The 23,912-nt window shown below is 28.0% G+C and overlaps 1 protein-coding gene across 5 annotated transcripts in view; it reads right to left on the bottom strand.

The window, feature by feature from the left end:
* The window catches only part of LOC142324940 (uncharacterized), a 120,367-nt gene that overhangs the window by 8,266 nt on the left and 88,189 nt on the right, over nt 1–23,912 (bottom strand). For all 5 annotated transcript variants that reach the window (XM_075366096.1, XM_075366097.1, XM_075366098.1 and 2 more), the window contains 4 exons: nt 19,669–19,824; nt 13,671–13,800; nt 11,740–11,847; nt 9,443–9,651 (listed from right to left, as the gene is read on the bottom strand). In XM_075366096.1, coding sequence (XP_075222211.1) covers nt 9,443–9,651; nt 11,740–11,847; nt 13,671–13,800; nt 19,669–19,824 — 603 coding nt within the window. The remainder of the gene's footprint in view (nt 1–9,442; nt 9,652–11,739; nt 11,848–13,670; nt 13,801–19,668; nt 19,825–23,912) is intronic.

Here is a 23,912-nt window from a genome sequence, read left to right as displayed (position 1 = left end):
TCTATGCCACATCCCCTAAGGAAGTGAGAGGTAAAGTAGTTTTCCCATTTCCTTCTTCACCGACCGATGAATTAAATTTAATTATTTAAATTTAACAATTACAAAACAGATCTTTATATGTAGGAATGATTTTAGAGTTTTGGGATATGAAAATTGAAGTTTTAACGTATGTTTTTGTAAAAAAGAAGCAAAAGTAAAAGTAATTTTATTTTACAAACATAGGAAAGTTGTATCATTACCATAATGGTTATAGGTGACTTGACATGACATGCAATTAACTTACAAACTGACATAATGTTGCCTAGAATATTTAGTATCCCATGCAAGTTTTACTAGGAAAGTATATGCCTGTGGCTTTCCTCACTGACCCAAATATTTTGCAGCATATTAACTTAGAAAACTGAAATGCATTCAGTGAATTCATCCATTCGAGTGACAACTCAAAACCATCCACCTCTCTTTTAAACACAAAACTGGTGGAATAGTGAACTTAATTGCTTTCAGAGAAATCAACTTTCTGAAAGGATCTTTTACCTCAGTTGCTTTTTATCTTCACAATAATAACCAAGACTGAGACAGACGGAATAAAGCAACAAAGTATTGTATTCTTTTATAAACCAAAGTATTATAACTCACTGGAAGAGTACGTAAAAGTAATGTTAAAAACGTAACCGCCGTTTCAAGCATAACCCACAAATTGTGAAAATAATGGGGAGACAATATGATTCTCTTTAGTCCATTAACACAGGTCTTTAATCCATTAACACAGGTCAACAATGAAAAAGTAATTTGAAAACTAATAACTGATTCTTATAGATTTTTGTGTGCTGGTTTCAGGAAAAATAGTCAAAAAATTCCATATGTACCATTTTTTCACTAAATCAATGTCTACAATATTCTCAAAATTGATAATCAATATATTTTGTTTATAAAAATTTGAATGAAAAATTAGAACTGTGTAAATTTTTTTGATACTTTATTATTAGTTTGGTTTTATGGAATGAACACAAGTAGTGTACATAATTTAGGTTTGATACAATAAGATGAGTGACTAATAAGATGATGTAATATGATTAGAGTGACTTCATGAGTCATTTTTGTCAAGTTATAAGCTAAGGTGATGACTCATTCATTCTTACTCCCCTTCACTGAAATAAAAATAAATCAGTTGCAATTAGAACATTGTGTTGAAAGGTTGTGCTAGTGTTAAATAGTTTTCTAAACCTTCTATTATTATAGTTTTCTTTCATTTTTTGAATTTATTTTATTTGTGCTGTCTGTGTTTTGTATTTTGAAATGGCATAAAGGAGTTGTATTAATTCACATAATAAGTTCTGTTACATTTGTGGTAAAGAAACAGCAAAGAAATATTATTAGACTTTGTTAAAAAAGTGTACTATGCCTATAAGAAAAAGTTTGGTTTGAAGTACCAATGATCTGGAGAGAATCATAAAGTCACACTGATGATTGCTACTTTTGTTCTTGTAATGTACAAGGCTTCAATCTAAAAAAAAAATAAGGGAATTGCGTATTCAAATTGTTATTCGGCAATATGCCCTGTACCTGTACCTTCAGTTCTGGAAAAACTAGAAGATATACTAAACAGAGTCGCAGGATGATGATGATTTTATTTCTGGTAGTACTTAACCACAAAGTTTTTCACAGCATGAACTGTACGACGGTCAGAAACTTAAGTCTTCTTAAAATTTCAGCAGAACTTTTAGGATCTAGACTAAAAGAAAAAAGCTTACTGGCCCCTGGCAGTTCTTTCTCATGATACAGAAACAGAGAAAACAACATTTTTACTCTGTACTTTTCTGAAGATGAAAGACTAATTTATTGTAATAATGTTCCTGGTGTAATGGAACACTTGAACAAAGTATGATGTGATTGAATGGAGACTATTTATAGACTCATCTGAAAAAACCTTAAAGCTGTTATTCTTCATAATGGAAAAAAATATGCTTCAGTGCTGGTAGGACACTCCGTGCATCTGAAAGAATGCTACAAGAATTTAGAATTAGATCTTGTCAAACTGAAATATTGCGATCATGAATGGATAATATGTGGTGACCTAAAAGTAGTTTCTACGTTTCTTGGGCAGCAGGGAGAATACACCAAATATCTCTGCTTCGTGTGTGAATAGAACAGTTGAGACAAGAAAGAACATTGAACCAGAAAAAAATGATCACATTCTTTTCTGAGCAAAAATGTAATATGGAAAAGTTTAGTTGATCCACGGAAAGTCCTCCTACCTTCACTTCACATCAAACTGAGATTGATAAAACAATTTATAAAAGCTCTATCTAAAGAAGAAGAGCGTTTTAAATCCACATGCCATAAGTTACCACAACTGTCAGCAGCCAAAGTGAAAGAAGGCGTTTTCACTGGTCTAGATATTTGTAAACTTTTTAAAGATGAAGTCTTAAACCAAAATGAAGGAAATTGAAAAAGAAGCATGAAAAGCATTTAAAGAAGCCAGAAAGAAATTTCTTGGGAACAGTAAGGACCCAAATTTTAAGTGTACAGTGGAAACAGTGTAATGAACTTCCAAGACTTGGGTTGTTTGATTATCTTGAAGGTGCATTTTCTCCATTTTCATATTGATTACTTCCCTGAGAATCTTGGTGCTGTAAGTGAAGAACAGGGTGAAAAATTTCACCAAGATATAAAGGAAATGGAATGCAAATAAAGGGAAGGTGGAATGTGAACATGATTGCAGACTATGTTGGTGCATCACCAGAGACAATCCGCAAGCTGACCAACAGAAAATGTGGCCTGAGAAGCATTGAAAAGAAATGAAAAAGGCAGTACAAGTCTTTGTAGGGATGAGAAAATATAAAAAAATCCTTTCTTTAAGTCCTATTACTTGTTTTATAAATAAAAATTTTCCACGAGGAATACATATACAATATGCCTTTTTTACATTTTATTTTTTTAGTATTGTGAAAAATTGTTTCGTGATACAAATATTTGAAATATTTGAAATCAGCCCACAAAATAACATAAAAATCAGTTACCAGATTACTAACAACTTTCAAATTCCTTAATTTTGTTGACCTGTGTCATCTATTTTGATTAGTATTATTCATTAATTTAGTTCAAATTTATTAATTCATTAATTTTAGTATTTTAGTCCAATAATATATCTTGTCGGCCTGAGTAAAAGCTTTCAATCCCAAAGATAACACATTAAAATAAGTGCCCTGTGTTTATTTTACATTCAAGAAGTGTTTTCCATATTTCGTTTTATTACAGGGGAAAATAATTAGATGTAATTATTAAACATACAGAAATTTATGAACTATTAGTGTAAACATATGGATCTAATACGAGATATAGACATCAGATATATGCCACGTTGGTGTAGAATTCAGAAATAGGCGATTATACCTGTTTAATGAAACATTTTTCGGAAAACAATGAGCAATAATTTATTAGGTTATTTTTATGCCAATAAGAATTGGCATGTATGAGTGCAACTCAAAGGGACAAAAATATTGTATGATTACGCATAGTAATGCCAGAAACACTTTCTCAGTTTGTGTACAAGGTCATGCTTTCAAATTTTTACTAATATTTTATTACTCTTTTTAAAGATTTTAGTCAGAGGATTTAAAAATATTAATAAATATAAGTTACAAAAACAGTTCTTTCAATATGTCACATTTTAAGATACCTTTAGTATTTTATAAAATTGTAAAATATTGTTTTATAAAAAAAATACTTAGTAATAAGATGTATTTTTATGTTTGTATTACTCTGAAAATTTAATTAAATTATTTCGATTGTTTTTGAGAAAATATTACTTATAACCTAAAATTATAAATTTTCACAAAAAACTAAAATAGTGTTGTTTTAAAAACTGACTTAATTATGTAGTAGTATCATCATATAAGTTAAATAATACTTTTAACTTTCTATTAACAGTCTCCTGTTGCAGCCCTTCATATTCTGATTATTTTATCAGATGTGAAAATATCTGATCCTTTCCAATCTTGTAGTTGTATAGGTGTTACATTAACTGCCTAGGTTTTTCTTAATCTCTGCAGTATCTTGCTATTACTTATGTTTCCTTCATTGGAACATGACATAATATATATTCCCAGCTTTCAAGTTTTGATTTTCACGTTTTCAATGATCAGATTGTGAACATACCACACAGTTAAATAATGGATTTAAATTGGTGTCCCTAACTTGACATCTCAACTGATCTTAATTTGTTTTAATAAAGTTTCAATAAAAATGTTTCATTTAATTTGATAATGTATAATAACAATTTTTTTTTTTAAACATGCTTTTCTATATCTAAGCATCGTACTAAAAAGTAAAAAATAATATTTTCAAAACTAAAACTGAACTACTGAAAAATTAAGTTTAGCATACAAAATAATAATTCAATTCAATTTGAGGAAAAAATGATCCGAACAACAGATTACCCAGTAAACATAAATAGAAGATAATTCAACAAAATAATAAGTGTAAAGCTGTCTATTTTTACAAGACCACAATGAAAAACATGAGGCGTGACCCCAGTTTTATTTTGCATCTTAACTTTAATTCATGCAAAGAGATTTACTAGATATTGTATATTGAAGCTATCATTTCCATATAGTATCAAAATCTTTGTCATATTTAAAGAATTTATGTAGATATTAAATGTGAAAGTGCATCCCATGCTTTTCATTGTGGTCTTACGAAAATAGACAAATTTATACATATTATTTTGCTAACTTCTATTTATGTTTACTGGGCAATCCAGTGTTTAGATCATTCTTTTCCTTGAATTGAATAATTTTGTACGCTAAACTTAATTTTTCAATAGTCCTTGACTTTTGAAAATATTGTTTTTTACTTTTTAGTATGATGTTTAAATATAGAAAAGCACATTTTTAAAAAAAATTTTCTATTTTTTTTTAGTCACAGTAAATTTCTATTATATACTTAAATACCAACTAATTAATCATACTACACTAAAAACTGCACTCTACAATTGACACTTTTTTTGGGGGCTTTTTTCTGGGTGAAAAATGCTTCAGCGTTATCATTACCCAAACAATGTAAATTTCAAAAAACTAAATTTTAAAAATTAAATATAACGTGAAATATAAATACAAAACCCAATAGAATAACAAAAATTAAAACCAAATAAAAACTTAAAGTAGAAATTTAAAAGCAAAATCAAATCAAACTAAAATGTTAAAACACAAAACATATAATTACTGCAAAAAAATCTAAAATTACTATTAAAAAGTATGTAAAATATTAACACTCCAGAGAAACAAAAACACCTAGTCCAAAACTTCTTTATTATTGCCCAGGATTTGATGAAAAATCCTAGGCAATTTAAATTTATGATGCAAGGCCGCATAACGTATATATTTCACAAGAATGTGGCGCACAGTCAAAAAATTGACACTGGTCTTGTGAATGTGTAAATGTAAAATGTATAGGTATTGTGTAAACATAAATACATTATGGTGGCATAAAACTGCAATTGTCATTGATGTTGGTTTTTAAAAACATATGTTTTTAAAATTTTATTTTATTTATTTAACTAATTTAATTAATTAATTAACATTTACGTTTTACATATATTATTATAAAGTTTTTAGTATAATTTAGTATAACTGTTAAAGAATCTATATATTGAATATAAATGGCTGTTATATAATCTATGAAAAAAAGTTAATATTATTAATATATTCCAAAACATCTGCAAAACCAAAACATACCGAAATATTCTGAAACTGTATAGCGTGAACCGTGGAACGAAGTTGAGTTAAAAAAAAGGATGTAAAAACAAACATCTTTCTTTTGGATAATATACACAATTTATAAACAGTAATATTTATTCGGATAAATATGTAAAGCCACCCACAACTGGTGTTTTACAACTGTCGATCTATAAAAATCTAATCTGTCATACATATACAAACCATTATAGATTATTGATAAAAAAGGAGAGCAGATCTATCAACTATGTTGTATAAACAAATAAATATTTAAATATAACATAATCAGAATAATTTTCCCACCACAAATACTGATAGATTAATACCATTTATAAATATCATTGTTAAACAGAATGGATTTGCTAAGAGCAGAATTGCATCATACATCACATTATTTGTATTATGATAAGCCAAATTAATTGTCAAAAGTTATGCAGTCTGGGGAAATACAATTCAGGTCACACCAGAATACAGAATAAAATAACATTAATAGAACTAAAAGAATTTAATACCTTTTTTTACTTTTAATTTATAATATTTTTAGTTTAAGAGGTCAATAAAATATAAACCAGACTTTCGTCTTCACAACTCACGTGTGAACATAAGTGGGCTAGCATGAAGGGATATTGACCATGGAAATGTGGGGAGAGATAGACTCTCCTGCCTTAGTGGTCAACTTTTATCATTTTCTACAGTTAAACAATATTGTTATGTACCTTTGATATCATCTTTTCTACCATTTCCAAATGCTGAGCAAACTGTTAAACTTATAACATGCCTAATATAAGAATAATTTCTTAAATTCTACAACTTTGTTGAATTTTTTCATAACCTATCATTTTATATTGATATTGAAGAACTACCGTCTTGTGTTTGCAATGGAGAAATGAGATAATATTTTATGTCAATGGTTCCAAATAGAAATCTAAGATAATCATGAAAAATTGTTTTTTATTTTTCACAAAAACTACAGAAAGTTTCAAAACATTACTAATTTTTTTCACTCTATCACTTTGTTTCAAAATCATGCTTTTTTGCAGATTGCACAAAGAACCAATAACAATAAAGGAAAGAAATCTATTCCTTAGTTCTTAATGCTATTTAGCTGATTAATTTAAAATCACACTATGTTTAAATAAATAAACAAATCTTTTATTCTAATCTGTACACAATAATACATTATATAGATCATGCAAGGAGTGAGTATACACAATCTCCACGAAAAAAAGTACTGTCCAAGCATTTGCTTGGTGGGACCATGGTAAAAGCCTGATAAGAGCAGCATAAAAAAAACAATTAATTGTAAAATAAAAAATAAATAAGATTAAAATCCAAATTAACTATTTAAAATAAAAACACAAGAAACAGAATATTAGTATGAAAATACTAAATTAAAAAAATAACTACAAAATAAATCATAATTCAGAAGACTTTAATGAAAATTGTTTGAGGAGACATTTAATTATATGTAATTTAATTTAATTTTATTTTAGGATGCAGAAAATTTAGTTACTTAAAAAACTTTTTAATTAATATTATTTCAAAAGTCATTGAAAGAATTATACTGTTTCCATGAAGTAAAATCTTTCAGTTATATTTTAAATAAATTGGTGGGAAGATTTTTCAATGGTTCCATAGTTTATTAAAAATGGAATGGAAGTATATCAAGGCCCTTTCTTGATATACTTCCATTCCATTTAGATAGAAGAGCCTTCTATCAAATAATATTGTTTTATTTGATAGAAGTAGATATTGTTATTTTTAAGAATTATATTCTTTTAGCAAGGATTAAAAGAATATGTAGACTATTCGACCATTCTTTTAGCGAAGATTTCACATTCACTCATGGGTTAGTTAACAATTAAATTTTTCTAAATATTGGTAAATTCAAACTTATAGGCCCTAAACAAAAACCTGACAACTCATTTTTGTAACTCAAAGATTAATTGAGAAAGCACAAGAGACGATATGCTTTAAAAGTTAATATATACACATAGCAAATATTTAATAAAGGTGACTTTGCATTTTGATAAAATTCTTCAAAGCAAAACAGTACAGTCTGATTTTGTTCCACACAAAATCAATTTATTTTGCTTTAAACCAAGATATTTTGCTTTATAGGCAACAGGAATACTATTATTATTATTAAAATATATTTTCAGCTAAGATTGCGAAATTTTTATATTGATCTATAAAAATATTATTTTATATTTATATTATCTACCTTTCTTAGCTTTGTCATAATTAAATCACATGTTGACACGTTTCAGATATATTCCATTTTCAAAAAGTGTACAGCAAATTTTGAAAATGGAATATATCTGAAATAAGTCAACATATGATTTAATTAAGATGAAGCTAAGACAGTTAGATACATACTCAATATAAAAATTAAAAACTATTATCATCATTAATGGGAATTCTATCCACACAATTAGCAATTTAACATCTACTTAGAAGTACAATACAATGGTTTTATCAATGGTTAAAGTTACATGTTTACAATCTAACCAGTGTACAATTTTTTAAACTAACTTAGAATTTTCAAGCTCATTTAAATAGGTATCTTGGGATATAGATTTAGTTGTGTCATCTGCAAAGTTTATTATCAGTAAAATATGTGGACCATTTTTAAATCCATCTTATTAGCAAAACAATTTGTACTTATGGATTCATATATTACTTCTGAAAAAAACAATAAAAAGAGAAAGGGACTAGTCTTGAGTTACTGCATGTAGATGAAAGCAAGAGGATGATAATCATAATTTCTGGTGATTAAACATAGATCAGTCATAAAACTAGTGAAACTAAACATCAATTAATTAAATAGGATCACTCAGGAATTCTTTCAAAAGCAAAGATTCAACCAAATTCTAAAAGCATGAACAATAATAATGGTAAGCATTTGTCTAACACCAGTAACAATTCTTACTAATTCATTTTATGTCAAATTGATCAATAAATTCATAGGTTTCTCATTAATCGTATTAGGCTAATTGTGAATACAATAAGTAAATAAAACAGCCTATTGCAAAGCAGCATTTGTTGTTTCATGGTAGTGCTTGTCCATGTTTGTCTGCAACCTCGCATGGTCTGCTTTGAAATTACTAGGACTGGGTTTTAAATAACAGGATAATAAAAACGAACGTTACAATACATGCGTGTAAATTTAAATAATAGAAAAATAAATCTTTGTTTCAAGTACCAAAAACACCAAAAAAATTATTAATTGTTATAGTTGTTTAAATTTAACTACAACCTAGTATTTTTTTTTATTTTCTAGTAAAACACTTTACATCAACAAACAATATCATGGAAATCACTAAGAAATCTCATTACATTTCAGGTTACTGATAGCAGTGGATCTAACTCCTTGGACTTTATCGACATTGCTAAACCATATTCATGTATTTTTGAATAGTCCTAAATACATACCTTAGTTTTCTCTAAGGTAGAGAAAACACCTTTTTCACAAATACAAGGGGAGCCTCTAAGAAATATATCTCAAAAATACAAAGAAAAAATTATGACAAACAGTATAGGCATTAAATTTTACCTCTGAGGTTTTCTTTAAAATTCACTGTGAATGGAAAATGATCAAATAACATATATCACTTCGAAAGGAGAAGAGGTCTACAGAAAACTGGCAAACTAATTTGTTTACAATATTAGCAAACAATCAATGATACAAATGAGATGGTACATACCCTCATAATATACTCAAGTCTTTGAGCCTCTTCCATTTCATATTGTCTCCTTAACTTTTCTTGTTGTTCTCTAAATCTCCTTTCAATTGCTTCTTCCTCATGTTTCTCCTTTTCTTTCCTTTCTGCTTCCAATCTTTGTCTCTCTTCTATTTGTTTCTTTAATTCTTCTCTGTAAATATACTGTTTCACATGGGTGTTTGGAACATGCCCTAAAAATAAAAAGTACAAGTACATACATTATCAAACATTGTACACCACTGAAATAAAATAGTAATGTCTGTATTAAAAATGCTAAACACCATATATATACCACATCTCATGTTAGTATTTTTGATACGTATAAATATAAATATTTTGCAAATTAATAATTATTAAATTATAAATAAAGTATTATACAAATTAACATTGCACTGCAGAGGAAAATTTCAGTTAAGTTGATCATACTGCTCTTTTCAAGCTTGCCTTTATTGGTTATTTATAAACAGTTGCGATCATAATTGTTGTTTAATTTCATAATCTAATGTTAAGTTAATGTATGTACAGTGCTTTGTAAAATTGATTATATTTAATTTTTATATTGAGTGCATTTACTTTTTACTACGTATTGTATAATCTTCAACTGTGATCATTCAATTTATTTTTTAGATGATCTACACAAAAAACAAATAGAATAAAAAATTAAATAAATAATAAGGTCTCAACATCAAATTGCAGCACAATGTGGGTTGAATTTAAAAACTTCAGTTTCATTATCTACCTGAAAAAGAACTGGTTCTGTTGAGTCACAAAGAAAGGGAAACTGTGACAAACTACTAAAAAAAACTGTGAAAGACAAACTACTAAAAGAGAGGGCTATGTCATCTAAAGTAGATTCTCAAACATCAAGTTGTGATCTTCAAAGGAAAATGACAGACTTTAAACTTGAAATTCATTATTCAACTGTGTGACAAAGGTTGCTTAAACTAAGAAAGCATGATATTCATTGAAAAAGATTTAAAAAAATATATATATATGTATAATTACAACAGTCTATGAAAATATGTAAACTGGAAGTAAAGCCCTTTTATATTTTTGGTGGGGTTTGTGATGGAATTCAAAATTTCTAATTTCTAAAGTTCACCAACAATTAAGATTACGTGTCTTTCTATTGAAATTTTTTCTTAGTATACATGTTTTAAACACTGCTAAACTAACTATCTTTAAAATTTTATAAGAATATATAGGTAAATGAACGCTAAAACAGATTTAAAAAAACCCAATACCTCAGTTTTGATATGATCATCATACTTTAATATAGGCATTCTAGCTGTGTTTGGGAAAATAAAAGAATAATAACATTAATCAGAAATCTATCAACAGAAAATACAATGCAGCAATCTGACCCATCAGTAGGTTAAAAAATAATTACTAAAAAGTTGTAGGATAGATGTTAAGATTTAAGTAAAAGTGTATTTGCTTTGAACTGGATTCAACCTGCTTTTATGTTCTATTTTTACTGATGAGCTTAAATGTCATTAGAAAATAGGTTTAAACTATAATGTAAAGATAATAAACTCTTTAGCAAGAGGTTAATTTACTCCTTTTTTTGGTTGTAACAAGATTTTATGAAGTTAAAAGTAATACACTCTTTTTGTTTTCCATTAATCCTGTTAACAAGTAGTAATCATTCTCCAATATTAAAATCCTTATATGTACATGCTCTTATCCAATTCAGTTATTAAACATACTATGCCCTTAAATCTAATGACTGAATGATTTTTAAACTCGTACACTATTAAAGTTAATACTGTGACTAAAGCTTAGGTATCAGTTTTGTTTATATTGTTTGCAATATTTAGCTCCAATTCTGTTACCAATCCGAGTAAATAAATTATCATTATAAAAAATATAAAAAAGGTGACAGATGCTAGAAGGTACAATATTTAAATGTACTCTTAAATGCATTTAACTGTGTTAAAATACACCATCCTAAAACAGATAACTTTTTTTTCAGTAAAAGAGAAGCAATAGAAAATTTATACTATTTAGAATTAATTATAACATTTAAATTATGTACAAAATTAATTTAAAAAACACAATCTCACAAATAGCCAATTCTCTGGTGCATATTAATTGTAAAACAAAATATAAAAAAAGTGCCAAACCATTGGTAAATAAACAAGTTTTTACCATGGTGACCTCAATGTGCTGAACATCACTGATGTTCAGCTTAATTATAAAACGTTTTTGCAGAATAATACTATTTTGTTCAATATGTATTTAATTTGTTTTAATATTATTATATATTAAGATACTACCTTCAATAACACAAGACTCTGCCATATTTGTTTTTTCAGCTAAAGTAGTCTCAGGTGACAAATATGGAGAACTAGGAAAGCAATCTGCACTTTTATGAATATCTCTACCTAAAAAAAGGAAAAAGTGTAATTTACAAAATTATTTTATAAAAACAATAAAATGAAATAACTCATGTGGATTACATAAAACCTCACTAATTCAGACTACAAAAAAATCCAGAATGAATAACTGAAATTCTAAATTATACAGGGTTTGATCAAAAAGTAACAAGAAATTTTCATCTTCACAGAAAGTATTTATTCAATCTTCAATGTTCATCTCATCCCCTTCAAAGTAGTCTTTCTGTGAAATTAAACACTTTAAGCCAATGCAACTACCAGTTTGAAAAACACAGATGAAATGCCACTTCGGGTATCGCCTTGAGCTCGGCTTGCAATTTTGTTTTTATCTCATCTATTGTTGAAAAGCATTGCCCTTTGTGTGTCCTCTTTAAGTTTGGGAAATAAGAAAAAATCACAGAAGCCATGTCTGGAAAATAGGGTGGTTGCAGCATCACAATGGTGTTCTGTTTCATCATGAAGTATTGAAAAAGTAAAGCAGTGTGCACCAGTGCATTGTTGTGGTACAAAATCCACAAGCTGTCTCTTCAAAGTTCAGGATGTTTTCTCTCACGCAAATTGCGTAAAACTTCTAGGCAGTACTCCTTGTTTATTTTACAATCTTGCGGAAGAAACTCATGATGAACAATTCTATTGCAATAGAAGAAAGCAGATAGAAGGGCCTTCAAATTTGAGGGGACTTGATACATTATTGATTATTGGACTTGACTTGTTATTTTTTAACATTTTCATCAATGACTGATGTGCTAGGACACCCACATTCTTAACTTTAGGTGTCATCTTTGAGTCTTTTTGGCCTTACTGAAAGCGTTTTTATCACTCATAAATCATGGTTATAACAAAGCATCTTCTCCAAAGGCCTTCTTTAACATTTTAAATACTTCGCTGCACTTAATTTTGTTTTTAACACAAAATTTCAGACAAATTTTCTCATCTGACATTTTGTCACAAAAAATCACCGAACACAGTAAAGTACATCTTGATTTTGTATGCATACACTTCAGAAATTCTTGTTACTTTTTAATCAGTCCTTATATATTATTTTTCAAAAATTAACTTCTCTTGTATTTACATCAGACTTCTTTTGGGCTGACAAGTTTGGAATAAACATACTACACAACTAATACAGGTTTATGCATCTTAGTACATAAATTTAGTCTTACACATAATAAAATAAACCACTATGTTATTGAAATGCAACAGAGACTTTATTTTATTGGATAGTTTCATAACATTTCATGACAATAAATAACTCATGGTCATCAAAAATTTAGAGTAAATATAGTGATTAGGAGTGAAAGTGTTGGAGCCACTCCTGTTTCTTTTATTTATAAATGACCTTGAAAGATTTATTTCTGGAGTTATCTTGGATATGTTACAGCTTAGTAAGCTGTATTATTATAGGTATAATTTTAAATTAGTCATACATAATTATTCTTCTTTATTTACTGTGTTCATTATCAAGCACTGACAACAATCCAGGCAATTACAACTTTGCCTACAGCTGATGAAAATAAAGTGTGAGGTGATCCAGAAAACCACCTCTTTTCAATTCTTTAATCAAGAAATTCTCTGTTGATTTGGACATTGGTTTCTCATGATTTTCTCTTTAAATATTAGATATAGAAGCCAATTTTTCTTTGAATATCTCACCACTGAAGTAAAGTATTCCAGCACGAGTACATGCTTGCTGCAAACCTCATCTGGCCAATTAGTCATCTCTTAAGCAATTGTCAATAGACCTACACATAATAACTAAATTTCATATTTTTTTGTAAGATAGTTATACCAATTATATGATGAGTACAAACCTCTAGAAGATCTGTTAGGACTTCTACAGCTGCTGCTGGCAGAGTGAGCTGGAGAGACTGGAATACTGGTGCATGTACCTCGACTACTTTTCATTTTATCTCTGTTGGTAAAATATTCACTATTACTGTCCTGAAATACAAAGAATTCACATGTACAATTATTATTTTTTTATCAAAGGTAATACAAAATAATGAAGTAGAAAACAAGGAAATAATTGTAGCAAACAGGAGAATTTAGACAAAATGATAAAAATTAGCAGAAAATAATGGGGTAACTGGAAATAAGAGTATTAATTAAACAAAATTATTCAAGGGAAATGGTCTTATTTGAATTAAAAGTTTATAAATACATTTATATATATAATATATATATATATTTCACTTTCTTGTGGACACGATAACTGCTGTAATTTTCCGCCAATCATTTTCAAATTTATACTTAAAATGTAATGTAATGTAAATTTGAAAAAAACAAGGAGTGAGGGAACTTAACTCCTGAATGAAATTGACCAAATAAATAAAGTGACATACTAACGTAATGGAATGTACTAGTGTAATGGTGTCATTCAGGAGTGGAGTATATTAAGGGTCCTCACTCCTGAAATAAATTGCCCAAATACATACTAATGTAATGGAAACATCTAATTAGTACAAGAATGTGACTTTGAGTATGGAAACAACAAAAATAAAAGAATGACTTTTAGCTCCCATCATTTTACGGAGATTTGAAAAAGAAAAAAAGACCATCAGAAAGTATCTTAGCTACCTAAGAATTAAATTATGTGAAAAAAAATTTATCTACCCTTTGAGTAGGTAAATTTTGAAATATATTTCAAAATAATGTCATGTAAAGGCAGACGTAGATTTCTAAGTAGGGGATAAAAAAGACTTCCACATTAAAGTGACAAAAAACTTCAAATTTACATTGCATTACATTTTAAGTATAAAGTTGAAAGTGATTGGCGGAAAATTACAGCAGTTATCGTGTCTACAAGAAAGTGAAATATATATATAAATGTATTTATAAACTTTTAAACTGACATTGGTTTTGGGGTCTGGGGGATATGAAATGCAAAGATATGTCATATTTTTCTGGAAGTCGAATCATAGTACCCATTAAAAAAGGTAGCTTTCTTATGAAATCTACATAAAAAATTAGAATTAATTTAAGTTTATTTCTCTAATTACTAACAGTTACTTTTTTACTTATAAAAAAATATGTTCTTTATAATAAATTTGTATTTTTAATTTATCTAATTAGTTATAGAAAGACAATTACAATAATTTTACCAGTATATGAATTTCCTGTTAAAGTTTCTCTATTTTTAATGTAAAAAAAGGGAAAGTAACAGATCAATAGTTAAAAAGAAATTATAACGTTTACGATAATAAATTTAATTTCAACTGTAATAATACACTTTAATTATATTTAAGCCCTTTTTTTCACCATCTTTGGTGACTCAGAAACAAGTGTATGATAAATCAAAAGATAAACATAAATCTAATCCAAAACTTACAACTTACTTATGACTAAGAAGGAAAAGGAATTTTTCAATGGAGTAAAAACATTTAATCTGCTTTAGTCTTTTTATAAAAACTTTTACCATAATCACAGGCAACAATATCATTTGGTAATTCCTCCATAAACTTTGGCCTCTTTACGATGGCTTACATTCTAATGTTATTTTATGTACTTCCACAAATCTTCTTGTTCTATTTCTTTTGTTACAATTATAAGCATCTAAATTTCTTTTAAAATCAGTCTGCTTCAAACTGGTTAATGCTTCATAAATAAACAATTACGGAAGCACCATCATTGATTAAAAAGCTTTAAAAGATTCCCTGCAGGTTTCATTTTCCATAACATCAAATGGATATTTTCTATATTAAGATAGGTTTTATTGAATCTTATCATAACTATTTATCATTAAATTACTAAGTGAATGAGATATGTTGATTAGCTGAATGTATAAATATGAAATTATCTACCTCTAATGAAATTGGATTTTTACTGGTGTTGATAATAAAAAGTATTTTCTTTCCTTACTGTTGACAAATTATTTTTCACCTCTCATACTAATAAAGCCCCTGAAGAAGTTCAATTCAATTAGCAATTAAATAAAAACTACCTTTCATTCAATCTCTTTTTCACTAAACCATCTTTGTTCACTGTTATTGGCCCCGTTTAACTATTTTTATATAATTAAAGAAAAAGTTATTCTTTTTTGTTTCAGTTAAGAAATTTACAATATTCAGATAAAGAACCATATTTCAAAGTGAGCTTCTGTACTAAATAATTTCTGTGGATAAAAAAAAATGCTATTACATTTTTCTTAAACCCCCATGTTTCTGCAAGTGTCTTACCATTCTTACTACCACACAAAGTAATCAAAAAGTGCAAAAAAACTTCTATACCCACACTAAATATGTGCTTATTGAATATTCATTTTTTCTATTCATGCTTTAGTTATTTTTATATATATTTTTTTTTACTTAATTTCCTTTTATCTAGGTTAAACTCCCTCCCTGGAGTTCTTTTCCCAAACTTTCCTTTCTTTTTGTTAATTGCCTAATAAAATCGTCTGTAAGATACTCATAGCTCACGTGGTTTTAGTACACTTTTTTAAATCTTGTTTTTGAATGAATTTTCCCATATTTTATCTCCCTCCAAAAACAAAAGGAAATAGTTGCCATATTTACACTTCACTACATGGTATGAAACCTTCAAATATTATTCTCCCACAAATTAAATACTATCAAACATTTATATACAACCCTTGATCTCATTACATTTTAATTTATTTCACCTTCAAACATTTATATTTTATTAAACAATTTCATTTTAAAGTCCTTCAATAATGGCAACAGTGAAAAACTAGCATAGAAAAATTTGTTTTCCCCAACAGCAGAATAAAATAGTTACAAAAATAATTTAACAAATTGTACTCTGGTAGCAGAACATAACTTTGTTAAAATAAAATTAACTTTTAATATTTTGCTTGCTTTTCTTTTTTGTTTCTATGATTTGCATTGTGTACTTTCACAATATACTTTCTACTTCTGCATAATGGAATTTTTATGAAAAATCATTTAAAAATTAAAACTTTTAAAATCATAAACAGATGTTGTTCGCTATCTCAGTCAATAAAATATAATTAAACTTAATGAAGGAAAAAAGAATTATATTTAATATGATTAATTTGTTTTAAGTTAAAATAAATTTTTTTATTAATTTCAGATTTTACAGAGGGTTTATAACTTTCTAGTTAAGAGTAAATTTTTTTATAAGCATGACATAATGTTATGTAAACACACGTTACAATCAATATCCTTAGAACTCATACTTCTAACTTACATTTAGCAGTTATTCTTAATAAATGTTATCTGTATTTGTTTACACCAAAAACATGTATATCATCAGCCTGTTTATAAATTTAAATTGTACAATTGTTTAAATATTTATTTTATTTATCTCGTTCAAACTTCACCACTCCACAATTCTTTTGTTAAGAAATAAATAATTTTAATATAAATGAAAGGGTTTTTAAATTTTACACACACACATTGTGTAATTTACAGTTAACGAATATCTTAAATTAAGTCCCATTTTCATTTATGGTTTTAGAAAGTTTTTTTTGGAGAAAGTAAGCAATGCACTGGGATCCTTTAGTTTTTGTTCCAAAGTGAACCGACAACCTCTTAATGTTTCCCCGAGTGAACCAATTAAGTAGTATCTGAAGGAACGAGATAAGAATTTTATGATGAAACAATGACTAACACTTCAATTTCTAAATCTTTTTAACAACGATGACTACAGTAAGCAGAAAGATATGTCATGCAACAAGACAGTAAGTTTTAACAGTAAAGTAACCCTTGCTATCTGCTTCAAATTGCAGGCTTTCATTTGTCAATAAGTATTTCAATATAACAAGCACTATTTACTGTTCAGCATTCTCTTGATAATGCTCCAAATGTAGGATCTTTAGAAGGTCTTCCTGAAGAGGATGATTGTGCTGGTTTCCATTTCATACTCAGCTATTTACTCTGTGATTCATAGTAAATGACCAATCATTTCCAGAGATAATTTTTTCCAACAAGGCATCATCTTCATTACCATAGCCAATTTTGTTAAGGATGTACAAATTAATTGTGGATGATTTCACTGTCAGAACAACTGCTAACTTGCAAACTATGTGTAAAATCATGTTATATACAAATCAATATCATCAGCTGAGGCTGTGGACAGACATCCAAATTCTTCTTTAAGAGTAACACTAGTAAATCCCCTTTTTAATTTTTCAATCCATTTGCAGACACTCTCCTTTGTGGCAAAACACTGTTCCCCGCTAGAAGTCTTTGATAGATTTCAGCACCAGTACACCTGACCACATAACACTAACTATGTAACACAGCTCTTCTATGGTGTACATGGAAAACAAATTGGCATTGACTATCATGGCAGTCGTAACTCAACCAACCTAGTAATTAACCTTCACAGTAATAATTGCATGATATTCTCATTCACTGATACATGAGCACATAAAACTGCTGACGAGAACTCTAAATATTACTATAAGCCTATAAATACTTAACCTATTTTTAAACAATATAAATATACCTATAACTGTGACAGAAAACTCATTCACAGAATCATTCAATATAGTTTAAACAAATACATCAAAATCATTAATTTCTAACAGCTGTAATTTACAACTACAATTCACACACTTAACACACTAAATATTCTCTTGCCTAATATTATCTTAACAAATTTTCAGATCAAAAATCCTGAACAATATATTTTACTTGTAAAATAATGGTTGAATTTTAAAGTCAGTTTTAGAACAAAACATGACAGAGATGAAGTAAAAAGAAGACAATGTCTTCTTTTACGTCTTCTCAACAGAGACTAAAAATGAGGAAACAGAGTCAAAATGAAGAAAAGCTGTCTAAGTTTTCAATATGTAAACAGGTTCTAGAACCAGTACATGCGTACTGTGTTACAAGGTCAGTAACAACATGCAGCTCATTGGTCACCATGATTATGGTGCAGAGGAAGGTTCAAGGTATTTTGTGTCTTGCCAAGTTTGAGTTAGGCACCACATATAAAAATAACATTCACTAATGGACAAATGTCCTGAAAAATGGTTAACCTATTGAAATGGTCACATACAGGACAATCATCATTGTCTGATGAGGCCACTGAACTGTGTAGAAAAAAAATAAAAAACTGTTCACATTTAAAACAATACTATTATGCATTACTGGTTAAAAAACGCAAGTGTTGGGCTTATGTAAAGACACAAGTTTTCTTAGTTCAAATTAGAAATCTGGACTATTTAAAAGAATGGATCACTGAAACTCTTTCATCTACCACACTAGATGTTCTTTGCCGTGTATGATAAGAGAGTTAATATCATCTTAATGTCTACAGAACTAAAGGAGCACAAAAAAAAATCTATTGAATAGATAAGATTCTTGGAGAGTTTTTCTTTTTGATGTACAATTTATGTTTCTATCATGCTTTTTGTTTTTTGAAACTGAAAAAACAAAGGAATGTTTGACACCCCACCATTATTTTATAAGCATACTTTATAATTCCTACTACTTCTCATTTTAACTTTTTAAATTACAATTTTTTGATCCAATAATTCTGTAAAACTGTTTAACAAATAAATTACTATATTCAATAAAAACAAACCAAATTTAAAATTCTCTCTCTCTATCTATCTAAACAATATACCAAACATTTCACTACAACAGTATCCCAAGGGTTATCAGTACATTTACTAATATGTATTACTTTTAAACTAGTGCAATAAAATTAAGAACAATATACTATCCAGAATATTATTTAACAAAATACAAATATTGTATTTTGTTAAATCAAAATTGTACTGCATTATATCCTGGGGAATATTTCTAATTCAATCTGCTACATAGAAAAGGCTAAAAAAAATGTAACATTTAAAAGTGAAAAAAATGTAATAAAATATACCATTAAGACTTTAGGCCTTTGCAAACTGGAATCTTCATAACCTGGGTTATTGCTATTATACGTCCCAAGATCGGTTTGAGTAGCTGCATCCCTCAAAGAAGCATGATGTGAACAAGAACATGCAACAGGTCGTGTGTTACGCATTTGTAATCTTGCCTGAAACAGAATTATAATGTTTTATATAATAAAATTAATAATTCTACTGAATTATTTTTAAACAGACATAATAATTTTGCTTAGTTTCATTGATGATGATCAACGATGAAAATTATTTAAAACTACAAACTTCTGAAACAATAAATGGAATAAATAAATATAACAATTTTAATAACTTATTTTCAGCCACTCTTGCAACCAACAAATCTCTTTCACCATAAATTGATCCTGTCCTTGTAACCCTGTCGTCAATCGATTTTGATTGATGGTAGTTTTTTTATTTAAGCAAATACATAAATAGATTGTGGTCAGAATGTTGGATTTGAATTAAGTCTGTTAATTTAACATACTGTTCGCGTATGTTTACACATATTTCCTTGCCTTTAAATGTGTTAAGTGGTCTATTTTTTTTTTTATACGTGTAGAATGCCAATATTGGTGGAGTTATGTTGATTCATGTTACAATGGAAGATTTTCAGGTGTTCATTATATCTTATTTTAAAGCTGCTTCCCATTTTAACAGAAACAACAAACATAATACCCCAAGAATACATAAACTGAACTGCTGCAAGTGCTAGTGCTCTACATTAGTCAAAAGGGACACAGTTAGTAAATTTATTTTCAATTTCCAAATGTATTTTATAGTACACGTTTTTTGTCTAACAGTATACTTATAAAGAAGAAGCACCTGATACACACACACACACACATGTGCATACATACTCACACACACACACACACACACATATATATATATATACATAAACATGTGCATTATGTATTTATACACAGCTAATTAAATTTTTTACTTAGTTATTAGTCTTTTCTCAGCATTTCTGATATCTAGGAATAAGCTTTTCAACAACTTGTTCATAAAAATATTACGCCTGAGATTTCAGCCAGTACTGCTGTTTTCAACTCATTTCTGTCCTCAAACCCTTTTCCACTCAACTTGAATCAAGTCGTTTTTAGGTGTAAAAGACATGGCAGTCACTAGGTGTGAGGTTCAGACTCATAAGAGGGTCATCAAAGTATACTAATCCGTATTAATAAATCTTGACAGTGAGGGCAGCAGTGTGTGAATACATGTTATTGTAAAGGGAAAAATTTCTAACAACAGCAATCCATGTCATGGGTTCCATATTGCACTCTCCTCTGTTATGACTGTTGTTCCTGGCCCAATGAAATCCACCAGTAGAACCTCATTTTTGCTCCAGAGAACAGTTGTTCTGATCTGAGGTAATTGGATTTGCATCAATTTTTAGGCTTTGTTTAACTTAAATGAACTACTGTAACTAAACAGAGCAACTTTAACTAAGAATCAGATATTAGTGCAAAAGATAACCAAACAGCATCTACCCATGGTCCAATAGTGAAAAAAAAATAGTACAACAGATTATACGGAGAGCACAAATGACTTGAATAAATAAATAAAATCATCTATATAAAAACATTCTAGAAGATATTATGAAAGGATGTTGTTTTTAGTAATATAAAAATGGAACCACAAGTAATTCAAAGACAATGGACATCTCTAATTACATTGCACGTGCCAATTTTACTAATACATAATTTTTAAAGATTTCAAGAAATCCAGCCTTCTGATATTATACAACTTAAAAAATTTTTGAACAGAAGAAATTTAACAACAGATTCATAGTTAGTTATTTTTACTTTCCCAGCTACAGCAGGAAAGTAAAAAACGTATAAAAAGAGCCAAAAAAATAGATTTTGAAAAACTGTAAATAATTTGAAAAAAATTTATTATTTTTATTTTGTCAAACATTTGTGTGTATGTATTTGGCCTTATAACTCTGGATTCCATTAATTGATTTTCTTCAAACTTGGTAGTCAGGTACTACCTTTGGGAAGAAAGAATTTATGACATTTTCGCAAAAATCTGAAAAAGGCGTGCGGTTTTTTGGCTGAAATAAAATTTTAAATCTTTACTGGAGTACTTAAGCAAAAAAATTTTCTTACAAAAGTTGAAGTTTTTTTATCAAGATCACAATTACTAAAAATCTTTATTTAATATTCACCCTCTCTCTAAAAAATTACTATATATATTTTTTTATTTTGTATCTTGCTTCAAAAAAGGAGTTTTTTAATCTACATTTTCTACATCAATAGGCCTTCAAACTACTATAACATGTTTGTCCATTCCAATCCAATGGTCTGTGATAAAAACTAATTTTTTAATTAAAAAAAAAAAAATTTAACTTTAAAATTATTTTTGCAAGTTACCCATTGCAATTAAAATCTAAAAATTTTAATTTTTTGATAGCCCTTACTCTTAAGTATTTCTTGGGGAAAAAATTAGCCAAAAATGTTCATCCTTTCTCAGAAAATTACAATTTTGGCTGTATCTTTGAATGTTTCAAACTATTTTAAAATGTGTTTTTTTAAATTTATTATCACCACCAAGGGATTATTTCCTGAAAAATTAATTTTACCCAAATACTTCCCTTTGAATACTGGAGCCTCAAAAATGAAAAAACCTATTCTTGGTATTTAAAGTTTTTAATGTTCAAAACATATTTTGTTAATAAATAATAAAGTCACAAAAATACCTTAATATCCCCTCTCATGATGGGAATAATATTTTTTTTTTCTTTATTTATTTAACTATGTATCATAATATTTGAAATAAATATTTTTGCATAAAAATGTGAAAAGAAAAGAATTCATAATTATGGTTATTTTTTCAATAAAAAATTATTTTATCATAAAGAAACAAATAGTGCTTAAAATGATTGAATTATGCCTGTTCCTGATGTGAACTATAGAATAAAAATATTTTTTTTTTTATATGATGGACATCGACTGCTTTGGTGATTTTGCCCTATGAGAATGGAAATTTTTAGCATACAAAAAATGCTATGCCTCACTGGGATTCAAACCCAGGAACTCCAGATGAAAGCTGAGACACTACCACTCTGCCATGGAGATCGGATATATTATTTTATACTGACCAGAATAAAAGGCTTATTTTTATGATTTACATGTATCTTCTCTCTCTCTTGTATAGTAACAGCATATACTATATTACATGAATGTTCATTAAATAACTACTTTTAAGTAATAAAATTTAAGTCTCATGTATAAGTTAACTTATCATATAACCCAAACTTGGAATGGCATTTTAAACAATTAATTCTGTCATGCAAGTAAAGTTTAAATTATAGTGAATTTTGACATTGAATTGTCATTTATGTTTGTCTATTTGTCTTAATTTTGTCTAAACAAAATTATGCTCATCCCAAAACTACACACACAGATATTGCACATTTCTGAGACAACATAAAGAATTCATTAAGAGGACAGTCTAGGAAACTGAGTGCTAGTTTTTATAGATGAATGTTGCAAATAGCATTATCGTGCACAAGGTTTATGTTCGCTTGTCTTAAGTAGACTAGCCTTTAGCATCCAACAAGTAAAGCAAAATAAAGCTGCTATTTAATTTTTGTGTTAAATGGGAAACAAAATTCTTCATTAAGGTAAAACTGCAGATTTTGTAAAACAAACTTCAAATAAAAATTGATTAGTATAACATTTATCCATTGTGGGAGAAATATATAAGCATTATTACAAAAGTGCTTCTTACAAAATCTGCTACATAATGTGATAAGACTTTACTGGCAAGATTAAAGAACCACTCAATAATAGAAAAATATAAATGAACCAAATTATTCTTCTGTAATATATAAAAATAATAATATGAAAAATATATCACCAAACATTATTCACACTTTTTTCTCTTCAATTAAAAACTGTACTACCAATTCACATTTTAATAAACCAATATATTATTAAATAATATTTATATAATATATAAATCTATCATTTTAGTTTAAATTTATCAGATAAGTCAACTCCTTATTTAGTTATATTTTTTGTTTCAAAATCTTGACTTATAAGCCAATATTTCTAGTAAATTATAATGAAAAATTCTGTCTTGTATTGAAAGTATTAACATGAAAATGTGGGGTTTTTATATTATTTTTATTATCAGAAAGATAATACAGTTAAATATCTGATATTATATGAATTATCCAAAGCTCCCAATTATCAATTCCCAGCTATATTTC

The sequence above is a fragment of the Lycorma delicatula genome, chromosome 5 (genome assembly GCF_047948215.1).
Source record: "Lycorma delicatula isolate Av1 chromosome 5, ASM4794821v1, whole genome shotgun sequence".
In the NCBI taxonomy this organism is placed as follows: domain Eukaryota; kingdom Metazoa; phylum Arthropoda; class Insecta; order Hemiptera; family Fulgoridae; genus Lycorma; species Lycorma delicatula.
Note: the sequence above shows the minus strand (reverse complement) of the source record. Positions and strands in the feature narration are given on the sequence as shown.